The sequence below is a fragment of the Heterodontus francisci genome, chromosome 37, assembly GCF_036365525.1.
Source record: "Heterodontus francisci isolate sHetFra1 chromosome 37, sHetFra1.hap1, whole genome shotgun sequence".
Lineage (NCBI taxonomy): Eukaryota > Metazoa > Chordata > Chondrichthyes > Heterodontiformes > Heterodontidae > Heterodontus > Heterodontus francisci.
This window is the reverse complement of record NC_090407.1, coordinates 25,145,189-25,161,203: the sequence shown is the minus strand read 5'-3', so window position 1 is coordinate 25,161,203 and position 16,015 is coordinate 25,145,189. Positions and strand designations below refer to the sequence as shown.

Here is a 16,015-nt window from a genome sequence, read left to right as displayed (position 1 = left end):
CACTGTGTTGTGTGGCACTACCACCATGCTAAATGGGATAGACTCCGATCAGCTGCTCAAAACTGGGCATCCATGAGGCACTGTGGGCCATCAGCAACAGCAGAATTGTATTTAAGCACAATCTGTAACCTCATGGCCCGGTATATCCCTCGCCTCTACCATGACAATCAGGATGAGGGCCAACTCTGGTTCAATGAGAAGTGTAGGAGAGCATGCCAGGAGCAGCACTAGGCATACCTAAAAGTAAGCACCCAACCTGGTGAAGCTACAACACAGCACTAGGTACATGCTAAACAGCAGAAGCAGCATGCGGTACTGAGGGCTAAACGATCCCACAACTAATGGATCAGCTCAAAGCTCTGCAGTCCTGCCACATCCAGTTATGAATGTTGGTGGACAATTAAACTGACACGAGGAGGAGGCTCCAAAAACATTCCCATCCTCAATGACGGGGAGCAAAAGAACAGGCTGAAGCATTTGCAACCATCTTGAACCAGAAATGCCAAGTGGATGATCCATCTCAGCCTCCTCTTGAGGTTCCCCAATATTACAGATGCAACTCTTCAGACAATTTGACTCACCCCACATGATATCAAGAAACAGTTCAAGGCTCCAGATACAGCAAAGGCTATGGGCCCTGACAACATCCCGGCAGTATACTGAAGACTTGTGCTGCAGAACTAGCTGCGCCCTTAGCCAAGATGTTCCAGTACAGCTACAACACTGGCATCTACCCAACAATGTGGAAAATTGCCCAGGTATGTTCTATTCACAAAAAGCAGGACAAATTCAATCTGGCCAATTACTGTCCCATCAGTCTACTCTCAATGATCAGCAAAGTGATGGATGGGGTCATCGACAGTGCTATCAAGCAGCAATTACTCAGCAACAACCTGCTCACTGATGCTCAATTTGGTTTTCACCTGGGCCACAGCTCCTGACCTCATTACATCCTTGGTCCAAACATAGACAAAAGAGCTGAATTCCAGAGGTGCAGTTAGAGTGACTGCCGTTGACATCAAGGCAGAATTTGACCGAGTGTGACATCAAGGAGCCCTAGAAAAATTGAAGTCAATGACAATCAAGGGGAAAACTCTCCACTGGTTGGAGTCATACCTAGCGCAAAGGAAGATGGTTGTGGTTGTTGAAGGCCAATCATCTCAGCCCAGATCATCACTGCAGGAGTACCTCAGGGTAGTGTCCTAGGCCCAACCTTCTTCAGCTGCTTCATCAATGACCTTCCCTCCAACATATGGTCTGAAGTGGGGATGTTTGCTGATGATTGCACAGTGTTCAGTGCCTAGCACAACTCCTCAGATACTGAAGTAGTCCTTGCTCACATGCAGCAAGATATGGACAACATTCAGGCTTGGGCTGATAACTGGCAAGTAACATTCGCGCCACACAAGTGCCAGACAATGGCCATCTCCAACAAGAGAGAATCGAACTATCTCCCCTTGACACTCAATAGCATTACCATCACTGAATCCCCCACTATCAACATCCTGAGGGTTATCATTGACCAGAAACTTAACTGGACCAGCCATATAAATATCATGGCTACAAGAGCAGGTCAGAGGCTGGGAATTCTGCAGTGAGTAACTCACCACCTGACTCCCCAAAGCCTGTCCACCTACAAGGTACAAGTCAGGAGTGTGATGGAATACTCTCCACTTGCCTGAATGGGTGCAGCTCCAACAACACTCAAGAAGCTCGACAACATCCAGGACAAAGCAGCCCGCTTCTCAACACCCCATCCACCACCTTCAACATTCACCCCCTCCACCACTGACACATAGTGGCAGTAATGTGTACCATCTACAAGATGCACTGCAGAAAGTCGCCAAGGCTCCTTTGACAACACCTTCCAAACCCACGACTTCTGCCACATAGAAGAACAAGGGCAGCAGATGCATGGGAACACCATCATCTGCAACTTCCCCCCAGGATTCCACCCCCCCCACCCCCCACCCCCCCACTGTGGTTGACAGGTCCCTCAACCGTGTCCTGCCCATTTCCCAGAACTCTACTCTCACCCCTTCCCCTCCCTCCCAGAACCACAACAGGGTTCCCCTTGTCCTCACTTTCCACCCCACCAGCCTCCACATCCAAAGGATCATCCTCCGCCATTTCTGCCACGTCCACTGTGATGCCACTACCAAACGCATCTTCCTCTGTCAGCATTCTAAAGGGATCGTTCCCTCCATGAGACCCTCATCCACTCCTCCAGTACTCTCAACACCTCGTCCCCTTCCCACAGTACCTTCCTGTGCAATCGCAGGAGGTGTAATACCTGCACTTTTACCTCCTCTCTCCTCACTATCCAAGGCCCTAAACACTTCTTTCAGGTGAAGCAGCGATTTACTTGTACTTCTTTCAATGTAGTATACAGTATTCGCTGCTCACAATGTGGTCTGCTCTATATTGGGAAGACCAAACGCAGACTGGGTGACCGCTTTGCGGAACACCTCCGCTCAGTCTGAAAGCGTGACTCCGAGCTTCTGGTTGCTTGTCATTTCAACACTTCCCCCTACTCTCATGCTCACATCTCTGTCCTGGGATTGCTGCAGTGTTCCAGTGAGCATCAACGCAAGCTCGAGGAACAGCATTTCATTTACCGATTAGGCACACTACAGCCTGCCGGACTGAACATTGAGTTCAATAATTTCAGAGCATGATGAGCCCCCCTTTTTATTTTCAGTTTTTTTTCTTTTTTCTCTCATTTGGTTTGTTTCATCATTCATTTTTCTTACCATGTGCCTTTCCACTGTTTTTTTCATGTTTGTGCTTTGGGGCTGTTCATTTTTCTGTCCATTAACACCCTCTCTGCACTAACGCTTTGTCTTTCAGCACACCATTAACATTCCATTTGCCTTTGCTCCATGACCTTCTGGTCAGTTATTCTCTGTGACCCTGTCCTATCAGCACCTTTACTTTTGTTACCTCTTGCCCCACCTCCGCTTTATTTGCTTAAAACCTATTACATTTCTAATATTTGCCAGTACTGATGAAGGGTCACTGACCTGAAACGTTAACTCTGCTTCTCTCTCCACAGATGCTGCCAGACCTGCTGAGTATTTCCAGCATTTCTTGTTTTTATTTCGGATTTCCAGCATGTGCAGTATTTTGCTTTTATTTATTTAAGCCACACACCATCCAGTAGAGGAACTATATCACTGTTCCTTCACTGTCAGTGGGTCAAAATCCTGGAACTCCCTTCCTAACAGCACTGTGGGTGTACCTACACCACAAGGACTGCAGCGGTGACTCGCCACCACCTTCACAAGCACAGTTAGGGATGGGCAATAAATGCTAACCTTGTCAGTGACGCACATATCCCAAAAATGAATAAACAGAAACATTCTGACTCACACAGGTTTCTTCACACTCACTGGGATAAGGAGTGGAAGTGAAACTATAACTGCACTCTCCTTCCCAGAAAGCACGTGAGTATTCTGGAAATGCGAAATTCTCTGGGAATTGTGCAGTGGGTGGGACATTTTCCTTTCACTCTGGGAACTGAATTTGAATACAGCCCAGACTGATGGGGGCGAATTATCCTCTGTTCACTGGCTGTAAGTGTTCTATGTATAATCTGCTAGGCAGTTTCAATTCAGTTCCACGTCACAGCAACTCAAGCCACCCCATAATTAGCCACTCAGAAAGGCCACAGGATGGCTGGTGTTGCGATTAAAAGAAAGATTGCAGTGGAGGGTCATCTTCTGAGGTTGAGGTGCACCGTGTTGCAGTGAGTTTTACTGTGCATCAAATCTGCGCAGTACCTCACCTGGGAGTGCTTAATGCTGATAGTTAGTCACTCGCTCTTTCTCACACAGCCCAGCCAACAGGCTTTGCCTCAGCTTGTCTCTATAACTGGCAGCAGTTACAAATGAGGGGGGTTAAAAGCCCTTGTCTTGTGGTTTCCCTCAGATCCAGCCGCTGGTGACCCTTTTAACAAGGCTCTGCACTCACCTCTCCCACTAATACCACCGTGCACCTGGATTACTCCTTTTCCGGCTCATCCCTCCCTGCGAGGATGTTCCCGGCCTCTTCCCACAGCAGCATGGCTAAAATGAGGAACCATATTTGTGGGGGAGTCGCGATACTTGGTATATTGTAACCTACCTTACTTTCAAAATGGATTTTGTTGTTCAGATGAATGAGTTCCTCAGTTCTCTTCATTGACTGTACACTGGAATTACACTCCTGCGTGAGCTGGTGGACAGACAGAGAGAATTGAGTCACTTACACCTCCAGCATTCTCTTAGGTTGGCTCCATCTTTCATTATGATTTAAAACTCCCAGATTTAAAAAAAAGTGCGATTGAATTCTTCCTCACCCAATCCAGGCCAGAACCGCAAAACCTGTCTGAACTCCCAAGCCCCAACTGTCACCACCCCCCATTTCACCCCCCTCTCCCCCCACAAACTCTGCGTGTACCCTCAAATCCATAAGCCTGGCCTGGACCTCACCCAGGCTTCACCTGCACTCTCCAACCCTCTACGTCCTGTCCTATGTCTCCTCTAAAAAGGTCAGACATTCAAAGCCTTTCACCTTCTTGAGTTTGTCGAAGGCCTTTGTGGCTGTCTCTTCATCCTGGGAGCCCTGTTTGGTGCGTTTCAGTATATTCTGTAAGACAGAGGGTTCATCCTTTCGTTAAGTTGAAAGACTTGCGAAGCTGGGTCTGTTCTCAAAACAGAGAATGTTAACGAAGATTTAATAGAGTTGAAAATTTTGAGGGGAGGTGAGGAGAAATTATTTTACCGAGTGAGTTGTTATGATTTAGGAGGCACTGCTTGAAAGAGCAGCGGAAGCAGATTTCAAAAGGGAATTCCGTATATAATGGAAAGGAAAAAATTTGCAGGGCTATGGGGAAAGAACAGGGGATCCTGCACGTGGGACGATGGGCTGAATGGCCACCTTCTGTGTTGTAAGGTTCTATGATTTGTAGGTTTGTGGAATTTGCAGGGGTGTGATTCCCCGTTTTATGATTTGCAGATTTCTGACGTACGGGTTTTACCTCCACCAACATCTTGAGTCGCATTATCCTCTGGAATGGCAGGATTAGAAACGAGGTGAGGGGAAGCCGCTGACAAACCTGATCCTCCTCCAGCCTGGCCAAGATACCGGGAAACCTGGGATTCTCCTGTCTGCAAAGGTGATCCAAAGAACAACTGGGTCACCGTACGTGTTTACGTCATAAACAAAAAACAATTCCGAATCACACCTCCACTTTCCAGGTGGACTAACTGGATAGTGTTCAGGATGAGGAAACCCAGCTGATCTTCCCCCCCCCCCACCCCCCCTCCTTACACTGAGCAGCTAACTCAGCACTGGCAGGAGATCAAACCGGGACCTCGTGGTCTCTATATTCACTCTCACACCAGACATGCATTTATTCACTGAGCCATCCCAACCTCCCATTAGTTTGTGCAAGCAGATGTTGCAAAAGTGAAGACTGAGCTGCTCTCTCTCTGCTCTAACATGGCAATGGGAGGTTTTCGCACGTACAGCAGCCGTTGGTAGGTCTGTTCCTGGTAGGCCTGGTTGGTCACATAAGGCAGGTAGACTCTTCGGAAGGCAGGGCAGTGAGCCAGAACAATGTCACACACGTCAAAGTTTAAGATATTCTTCTCCAGCCTCTCCTCCAGCTCCTGCAGGAACCTTAGAACAACAGAGTAGAAAACACTGAGCTGGGGCCCAAGCTAGCAGTGAGAAAGCTAATGGCCAACATTTAGCAAACTGGTCGCAACTATAATTACAAAGGAAGCAGAAACCAACCAGTGTATGGAACATAAAGCTATAGGAGCCTGTCATTAGGCCCGAGAAGCATGGTTGACCACCATTTCTTCTCATTATATCCTCTAATCTCACATATCCACCTTCTCACCATATTTCCCCCAATCCCAACTACCCACATTCTCAACGTATCTCTCCTTCTCACTGGATTGTCATATATCTCAACCCCATCCATCCACCCTTCAAGTCATATCCCCCAATCCCACTTATCCACATTCTGAGCCTTACCCTTAAGACTTTCTTTCTCCAGAAACAGATATTATTGTCTCTTCACTCTACTTAAACTGCTCACATCAATGTTCATCCTTGCTAACTTCAACCACAACTCAATGATCCATTAGCTGAGGAGGTTCCACCTCACGTCCCTCCTTTGAGTTGGTTTATCCAATATTAGCAATGGTCTGTAGTGTCAACAAATGGAAATTTGATTATCTCATCCAGATGTGTCTGAGCCAGGCAGGCAGGTGGACTCTGAAGTCTTGGTTCTCCCTGAGCATAGCCATTTTGGCGGGGGGTTCCAACCCTAAGCCGCACATCTGTTAAACCACAAGCAGTTGTAGAAATGCCCTCCACTGAGATGGCAGAAAACAGCAGCCCAGTGTTTGGCACTCCACCCAGTGGCACGGTGCCAGCTATCTGCCTCAGTTCCATATTGGTAAAGTTGATGTGTCTGCATACCCTCCACCACTGATAATACACAAAAGGCACAAACAGAACTGTCTGCCCACCACAGAGAATCTCATTGAATAGAAGTAATAAATACATCAACTAGGACCAATCACATAAAGTATTCATTTGTAAATACTTATTAAAGTACTGTAGAATGCTCGCATCACAATGTGTGGTCAATATAATTTGTCTAAAGTATAATTCAATGGGCAATTTGACACATCAGCCTCACGCTGTAAACAGAGAGAGAAGAATCAGAGGCAAGTTTAATGTGGATTATTGCTGGCTGTGATATTTTAATCAGGCCCATTGGTTCAAGGTCAGGCTGAGCTAATACTGCATAGTTGTGGGAACGGGTGGTAATTTCGGCACAATTCCAGTTGCAACTTCTAAAGTTGCAGAAAAGGTTGCTTTGTTTTCCAGAAAATGGTTCTTTCCTAACAGCACTGTGGGTGTACCTACTCCACATGGACTGCAACGGTTCAAGAAGGCAGCTCACCACCACCTTCTCAAGGGACATTAGGGATGGGCAATAAATGCTGGCCTGGCCAGCGATGCCCACATCCCACGAACGAATAAAAAAACATTAGGCCACAATTAAAGCACCAGATCTTTTAACACAGTGTCACCTGACCCCAACACAAGCTGTGAAGAGCATGTGGAGAATTTCATACCATTAAGCAAACCAGGCAACTTTTCCACCTTGAATTTTTCCCCCTCCTCTCCTGATGGTGTCTCCTTGTGCCTAGGTGCAGGGTCCAGGGTACAGCTTCCACTGTGCCACCCACCCTGTGGTAACTCGCTCAATTCTGAAACCGAGACTTTGAGCATCAGCAGATGATTTACCCATGCAGAGCATCGAAGCCCATCCTAATCCTGCCCTACCCAATGCCTATAGACACAAACACACTTATTTTTCACAGGGGTCACTAGCAGCGGGGGCGGGGGGTGGGGGGGGGGGGGGGAGGCGGTGGGGGAATGCTGGCTGATTATTTTCTCTCTCTTAGCCAGGTCCTCTCAAGTCAGTTGTAACACCCCCTCCCTGATCTGTGTGGCTCAGTTTCACACGGAGAAAAAACGTTAACAACTGCGCTATTAGGGGAATTAACTATTGCTGATCCTATCATCCACATCCCATTGTCTCTGCAGCCTTGTTCGGTTACTCCAGTCCTTTGCTCCTTTTTCTGCAAGACTTACTTTTCGCTGACTTCTTTGACATCAGGCAGTTTTGAGAAGAGCCACTGCTTTTCCTGGGTGTTGAGACATTCCTGGAGTTCCCTGGAGTTCTGGAAATGTTCGACTGTGATGGTGAGACTCCGAAGGTAGGATCCTTCAGAGGTGACCAGTTCAAACTTGGCCTAATGGATACAGAGATTTCAGCTAAGGTGGAGCTTCAACAGAGACTACACAGAGCAGCTTGAATTCAATCCAGGTTCACAACCACTCATAAAAGGTGGAAAAGTGCCAAAGAAAACACACAAAGGAGTTGGACAGTAAACACTACACAGAACAGCCAGTGCCAGGAATCGGTTGGAGGGCAGCGTCAGCAAGGTGATGATCAGCAGAGTGCAGCCTGAATCTGAAGGGAGGGCCAGTCTGATGACTTGGCAGCAGTGCCAATGGCTCCTATATATTGAAGTGGTAACAATTAAGATACTCACAATGCAGCTAATGCTTCCAAATTTGTCTGCTTCAATCCCTCATCAGGGAATTTAGTGCGCAAAAATAATTTCTTAAGCACTAGTAGTGACTTATTGAGTCACTGAAGATATGCCCTTTCTCTGCTGCACTGTTGGAGATTAGACACTCAACTGGTTTCCCAATTCTTCATGTACCAATAGGTCTCACGTTTAATACTACAAGAGCTGTACAAACAGTTCCTAAGTCAGCTGTGCAACCTGGAAATTCCCAGGGAGAGGTTGAGCACTATGTGGAAAGAATGAAAACTGTTGACTCTGGACTTAGTCTAGGCAGCACCTAGCAATTTGCATACGTGCATACAAACTAGGAGCAGGAGTAGGCCATTCAGCCCCTTGAGCCTGCTCCGCCATTCTGTAAGAATATGGCTGATCTGTTTGTGGACTCAATTCCACTTTGCTGCCTACCTCCGATACTCTTTGAATCCCTTGTTTGTCAAGAATCTGTCTACCTCTGCCTTAAAAACATTCAATGACCCTGCCTCCACCGCTCTCCAGGAAAGAGAGTTCCACAGACTCATGACCTTCTGAGAGAAAACATTTCTCCTCATCTCTGTCTTAAATGGGAGACACCTTATTTTTAAACCGTGGCCCCTAGTTTTAGTCTCTCCCACATGGGGAAACATCCTTTCAACATCCACCCTGTCAAGTCCCCTCAGGATCTTATATATTTCAATATCACCTTTCACCCTTCCAAACTCTAATGAGTACAGACCTAACCTGTCTGACCTTTCCTCATAAGATAACCCTCTCATCCCAGGAATCAGTCGAGTGAACCTTCTCTGAACTGCATCCAATGCAATTATGTCCTTTTTTAAGTAAGGTACATGTGCCTCAGGCTAGGCTGTTTCACAATCAGGGAATGATGCAGATACAGGAAAGGAGGCAATAAATTGAAAGAGGTGTGAAACAGAAAATGTAAAAGAGCAAACAGACTCAAGCTTTCCTGAATGGTTGGGTTTTATCTGTGACACATAATGACCTGCAGCCTTGTTACTACATGGGGAGATCGGCACTATTGCTGCGTTACTGCGACTCTATTTAACACGAAGGGCGCACTGACCTCCTGCAGCTTCCGTTGCTCATTGCCCATTCGGTCCAGTAACCCACTTCTCCGCACATCAGGGATGTCCTGCCAAAGAGCAAATGCATTCCCTCGGACTGACCGCTGTGACCAAGATGTGTTATGCGGTAACGAGTTGTACTTGCTGCTTAGGATCACATCGTCGTCCTCGATGACCGTGTCTGCCCGTTTCTGTCGTTGGATTTCACGGTCACTCGCTACGTTGCTGTACTCCTGGTACAGGATCGCTGTGAAAACACACCCGGTAGAGTAATTAATACGAGGGGTGTGTATTGGACGTTATGTTTGGTGGATCTACCAGTACCAGAAAGCAAGGTTAATTGGGCAAATTTGTACCAGAAAAAGGTGCAGGGGCAACTGGCTAATGTTCAACTCCCAAGGACCAATATAATCTCCTCTGGAAGGTCCCAGACATTCCTTTGTATTGAATCACACCTCGACTTGTTTGCACCACATCATATGCGATTGTCTACTTTGTGGTTAATCTCTGAATGATTGTGAAAATCCTCCCTAATGGGTCAGTGCATTGCATTGCCCACTGTAGTCCTGAAGCAGACACACCAGAAGAGTCCCCTGTTTGACCTCTGGCCAGTGCTGAGTCAGCTGATTTCAGTCAGATTGACAGTACAGCACAACTGGCCTCAGTGCCCCAGAGTCAGGGAGGATTGAGTGCTGCTGTTGGGAACTGTTTACGTGTGCGAGGACATGATTCAGTTTGGTTCTACTCCATTCCAATGAAAAGAAAGACTTGCATTTATATAGTGCCTTTCACACCTACAGGACATCCCAAAGCACTTTACAGCCAATGAAGTACTTCTGAAGTGTAGTCACTGTTGTAATGTAGGAAACATGGCAGCCATTTTGCACACAACAAGCTCCCACAGACAACAATGTGATAATGACCAGATAATCTGTTGTTTGTTGATAAGTCCCCGGGACCTGATATTCTACATCCTAGAGTGTTGAAAGAGGTAGCTATGGAGATAGTGGATGCACTGGTGATCATCTTCCAAAATTCTATAGATTCTGGAATGGTTCCTGCAGGTTGTAAGTATTTAAGAAGGGAGGGAGAGAGAAAACAGGGAATTACAGACCCGTTAGCCTTACATCAGTCATTGGGAAAATGTTAGAATCTATTCTAAAGGATATACTAAATGGACACTTGGATAATAATGACCCGATTGGGCATAGTCAAGATGAACTTATGAATGGAAAATCATGTTTGACGAACCTGTTGGAGTTTTTTGAGGATGTTACTAACAGAATTAATTAAGGGGAGTTGGTGGACGTGGTATACTTGGATTTTCAGAAGGCTTTTGATAAAAGTCCCCCACAGGAGGTTGGTTAGCAAAATTAAAGCACATGGGATAGGAGGTAATATACTGGCATGGATTAAGGATTGGTTAACAGGCAGAAAACAGAGAGTAGGAATAAACGGGTCATTCTCGCGTTGGCAGGCTGTGACTCGTGGGGTACCGCAGGGATCAGTACTTGGGCCCCAGCTGTTCACAATATCTATCAATGATTTGGGTGTGGGAACCAAATGTAATATTTCCAAGTACGCAGATGACACAAAACTAGGTGGGAATGTGTGTTGTGAGGAAAATGCAAGGCGGCTTCAAGGGGATTTGGACAGACTTACTGAGTGGGCAAGAATGTGGCAGATGGAATATAATGTGAGGTTATCCACTTTGGTAGGAGGAATAGATGTGCAGAGTGTTTCTTAAATAGTAAGAGACTAGAATGTGTAGCTGTTCAAAGGGACCTGGGTGTCCTTGTCAATACGCCACTGAAAGCTAATATGCAGGTGCAGCAAGCAATTCGGAAGGCTAATGGTATTTAGAACATTACAGCGCAGTACAGGCCCTTCGGCCCTCGATGTTGCGCCGATCTGTGAAACCATCTGACCTACACTATTCCATTTTCATCCATATGTCTATCCAATGACCACTTAAATGCCCTTAAAGTTGGCAAGTCTACTACTGTTGCAGGCAGGGCGTTCCACGCCCCTACTATTCTCTGAGTAAAGAAACTACCTCTGACATCTGTCCTATATCTATCACCCCTCAACTTAAAGCTATGTCCCCTCGTGTTTGCCATCACCATCCGAGGAAAAAGACTCTCACTATCCACCCTATCTAACCCTCTGATTATCTTATACGTCTCTATTAAGTCACCTCTCCTCCTCCTTCTCTCCAACGAAAACAACCTCAAGTCCCTCAGCCTTTCCTCGTCAGACCTTCCCTCCATACCAGGCAACATCCTAGTAAATCTCCTCTGCACCCTTTCCATAGCTTCCACATCCTTCCTATAATGCGGTCTCACCAGAGTTTTGTACAGCTGCAGCATGACCTCGTGGCTCCGAAACTCGATCCCCCTACTAATAAAAGCTAACACACCATATGCCTTCTTAACAGCCCTATTAACCTGGGTAGCAACCTTCAGGGATTTATGCACCTGGACACCAAGATCTCTCTGTTCATCTACACTACCAAGAATCTTCCCATTAGCCCAGTACTCTGCATTCCTGTTACTCCTTCCAAAGTGAATCACCTCACACTTTTCCGCATTAAACTCCATTTGCCATCTCTCAGCCCAGCTCTGCAGCCTATCTATGTCCCTCTGTACCCTACAACATCCTTCGGCACTATCCACAACTCCACCGACCTTACTGTCATCCGCAAATTTACTAACCCACCCTTCTACACCCTCTTCCAGGTCATTTATAAAAATGACAAACAGCAGTGGCCCCAAAACAGATCCTTGCGGTACACCACTAGTAACTAAACTCCAGGATGAACATTTGCCATCAACCACCAGCTAGCCAATTTCTGATCCAAAGCTCTAAATCACCTTCAACCCCATACTTCCATATTTTCTGCAATAGCCTACCATGGGGAACCTTATCAAACGCCTTACTGAAATCCATATACACCACATCCACTGCTTTACCCTCATCCACCTGTTTGGTCACCTTCTCGAAAAACTCAATAAGGTTTGTGAGGCACGACCTACCGGTCACAAAACCGTGCTGACTATCGCTAATGAACTTATTCTTTTCAAGATGATTATAAATCCTGTCTCTTATAACCTTTTCCAACATTTTACCCACAACCGAAGTAAGGCTCACAGGTCTATAATTACCAGGGCTGTCTCTACTCCCCTTCTTGAACAAGGGGACAACATTTGCTATCCTCCAGTCTTCCGGCACTATTCCTGTCGACAATGACGACATAAAGATCAAGGACAAAGGCTCTGCAATCTCCTCCCTAGCTTCCCAGAGAATCCTAGGATAAATCCCATCTGGCCCAGGGGACTTATCTATTTTCACACTTTCCAAAATTGATAACACCTCCTCCTTGTGAACCTCAATCCCATCTAGCCTAGTAGCCTGAATCTCAGTATTCTCCTCGACAACATTTTCTTTCTCTATTGTAAATACTGACGCAAAATATTCATTTAACACTTCCCCTATCTCCTCTGATTCCACACACAACTTCCCACTACTATCCTTGATTGGCCCTAATCTAACTCTAGTCATTCTTTTATTCCTGATATACCTATAGAAAGCCTTAGGGTTTTCCCTGATCCTATCCGCCAATGACTTCTCGTGTCCTCTCCTTGCTCTTCTTAGCTCTCCCTTTAGATCCTTCCTGGCTAGCTTGTAACTCTCAAACGCCCTAACTGAGCCTTCACGTCTCATCCTAACATAAGCCTTCTTCTTCCTCTTGACAAGTGCTTCAACTTCTTTAGTAAACCACGGCTCCCTCGCTCGACAACTTCCTCCCTGCCTCACAGGTACATACTTATCAAGGACACGCAGTAGCTGCTCCTTGAATAAGCTCCACATTTCAATTATTCCCATCCCCTGCAGTTTGCTTCCCCATCCTACGCATCCTAAATCTTGCCTAATCGCATCATAATTTCCTTTCCCCCAGCTATAATTTTTGCCCTGCAGTATATACCTGTCCCTGCCCATCGCTAAGGTAAACCTAACCGAATTGTGATCACTATCACCAAAGTGCTCACCTACATCTAAATCTAACACCTGGCTGGCTTCATTACCCAGTACCAAATCCAATGTGGCATCACAAGAGGATTTGAGTACAGGAGTAGTGAAGTCCTGCTTCATTTGCATAGAACCTTAGACCGCACTGGACTACAGTGTGCAGTTTTGGTCCCCTTACCTTAGGAAGGATATTATTGCCTTAGAGGGAGTACAACAAAGGTTCACCAGACTTGTTCCCGGGATGGCGGGACAGTCCTATGAAGAGAGATTGGGGAAACTGGGCCTATTTTCTCTAGAGTTTCGAAGAATGAGAGGTGACCTCATTGAAACCTACAAAATACTTAAAGGGATAGACAGGGTAGATGCAGCTAAGATGTTTCCCCTGATTGGGGAGTCTAGAACCAGGGGACACAATTTCAAAATAAGGAGGAAGCCACTTAGGACAGAGATGAGGAGAAATTTCTTTACTCAGAGGGTTGTGAATCTTTGGAATTCTCTACCCCAGAGGGCTGTGGAAGCTCAGTCATTGAGTATGTTTAAAGCAAAGATTGACAGATTTCTAAATACCAATGATGTAAAGGGCTATGGGGATAGTGTGGGAAAAAGGCATTGAAGTGGATGATCAGCCATGATCGTATTGAATGGCGGAGCAGGCTCAATGGGCTGAATGGCCTACTCCTGCTCCTATGTGATGTTGATTGAGAGATAAATATTGGCCAGGACACCAGGAATAACTGCCTTGGTCTTCTCCAAAATAATACCATAGAGATGTTTCACATCCACCTGAGCAGGGAGGCAGGGCCTCAGTTTAACATCTCATCTGAAGAACAGCACCTCTGACAATACAGCACCCCCTCAGGTCTGCACTGGAGCATCAGCCTAGATTTTTGTGCTCAAGCCCTAGAGTGGGACTTGAACATAAAACCCTCTCAGTTAAAGGTGAGAGTGTTACCTCCTGAGCCATGACTGATTAGTTTTCCCACACTTATTGTCTTAGCTCACACATGAAGAATGATAGCTTAAAGGAGTTAAGAGGTGGTGTGGTGCATCACTGCAACCAAAGTACAGCAAGAGTCAGCATCTTTGAAGAGGAGGGAAAAAATTGGGCAAGACTCTGAACATCTCCTGCTGCCGATAGGACCTTAACACAACACAATTCAGAACTTTCAGGTGAGGAGGGAGGAGCATGAATTAATTTTTACTCACAGTTCAGTAGAAACATGGAGGGTCTCCTTCCTCTCAGCTGTTTTGCATTCAATTCCCCTTCCGATCCCACTCTCCTGACAAACAGAAGTCGAAACAGATGCGAGTCACATTTAATGTCATTCCTTCTCTAACACACAGTGTTGCTTTGATTTATTTACTGTTTGATATTTTACAGGGATTCCTATGAATCTGCCTAATTGACATTTCTATTGTTGATATTAATGTTGGAGAGCATATAAGTTACTGCATGTGTGAATGTGCATAAGTGCAAGTGTGTTAATGAGAGAATGCGAGATGTGTGACTACAAGTGTGTGTGGTGGTTGGGGGATGGGGTGGGTGGTGAATGTATGACTCTGTGTGTGTGTGTGAATATGTGTGATTGAATGTATATGTGAGTAATTGTGTTTTTGTGTATGTATGTGTTTAAGAGCATGTATTTATCACAGTGATACCTCCACGTGCCAGTCCCAAGTGCAAGAGTATAAGTTAGCCCCAGGAGTTGGTGTATGTGCCAGTCCCAAGTGCTGGTGTATAAACCAGACCCTAGCATTACCTTGGAACGAGGCTTGACTTCCATGAGTTGGGTGGAGGACTGTCAAAGATGAGGCCACCCCTTTGTGGCTTTGGAGACACATTGCTGTTGATTGCGATGAGAGATTTACTCTTCTGCTTGGCGCTCCCGCTACCTGAGGACAAAGTGCAAGAAGTGAAACAATGAGATAGCTAGGACATCAAGAGACACCCAGGGAGAGGGCTGGCATCACACACACACAAAGCCCAGGGAATACCAAGCAGAGGCAGTATATATAGGTGCCAAATATCAGCCACTGCCACGCCCTTCAAAAAACCTGGTTCAGGAGATGATTGGACAGTATTGCAGGGACAGAGTGGCCAGCCTTTGTGTGAGGGAGTTTCCCAGCCTTTCTACAAGCTGCTATGACATCGCAACACAAAGAAAGCCAATAATCCCTTTCACAACAACAACTTGCATTTATATAGCAGCTTTAACATCGTCAAACGTCCAAAGGGCCTCCACAGGAGCATTACAAAACAAAATTTGACAACGAGCCACATAAGGAGGCATTAGGACAGGTGACCAAAAGCTTGGTCAAAGAGGTAGGTTTTAAGCAGCGTCTTAAGGGACAAAAAAAGGGTGGAAAAGATGAGTTGAATCAAAGCCCACAGTGAGATCCATCACAAATAACGAAGAGTAAAACCGGAGCACTGAGTGGGACCAAATATGCAGAATTTCTAAGATGAAACGACATAAAAAGGCAACCATCGCAAAAATCGGAAATCTGAAGTAGAAACTGCAAGTAAACACAGGGGTTACACCAGCAACGAAAAGAGGAAATATTTCATGAAATATTTAGCATTCTGATGAAGGGGCGCAGACTGAAACATTAACTCTGTTTCTCTCTTCACAGGTGCTGCCAGACCTGCTGAGTATTTCCAGCACTTACTGTTTTTATTTCCGATGTCCACCATATGCAATATTTTGCTTTTGAATATTTAGTGAATGTTTCTAACCTTTCAGCAGAACCCAAGGA

At 45.9% G+C, this 16,015-nt stretch overlaps 1 protein-coding gene across 1 annotated transcript in view; it reads right to left on the bottom strand.

The window, feature by feature from the left end:
- The window catches only part of arhgef19 (Rho guanine nucleotide exchange factor (GEF) 19), an 85,675-nt gene that overhangs the window by 11,797 nt on the left and 57,863 nt on the right, over positions 1-16,015 (bottom strand). The window contains exons 4-11 of the mRNA XM_068017361.1: positions 15,019-15,151; positions 14,465-14,538; positions 9,229-9,476; positions 7,666-7,826; positions 5,512-5,664; positions 5,021-5,150; positions 4,555-4,629; positions 4,126-4,215 (exon numbers count right to left, since the gene is read on the bottom strand). Of these exons, the coding sequence (XP_067873462.1) occupies positions 4,126-4,215; positions 4,555-4,629; positions 5,021-5,150; positions 5,512-5,664; positions 7,666-7,826; positions 9,229-9,476; positions 14,465-14,538; positions 15,019-15,151 (1,064 nt within the window). The remainder of the gene's footprint in view (positions 1-4,125; positions 4,216-4,554; positions 4,630-5,020; positions 5,151-5,511; positions 5,665-7,665; positions 7,827-9,228; positions 9,477-14,464; positions 14,539-15,018; positions 15,152-16,015) is intronic.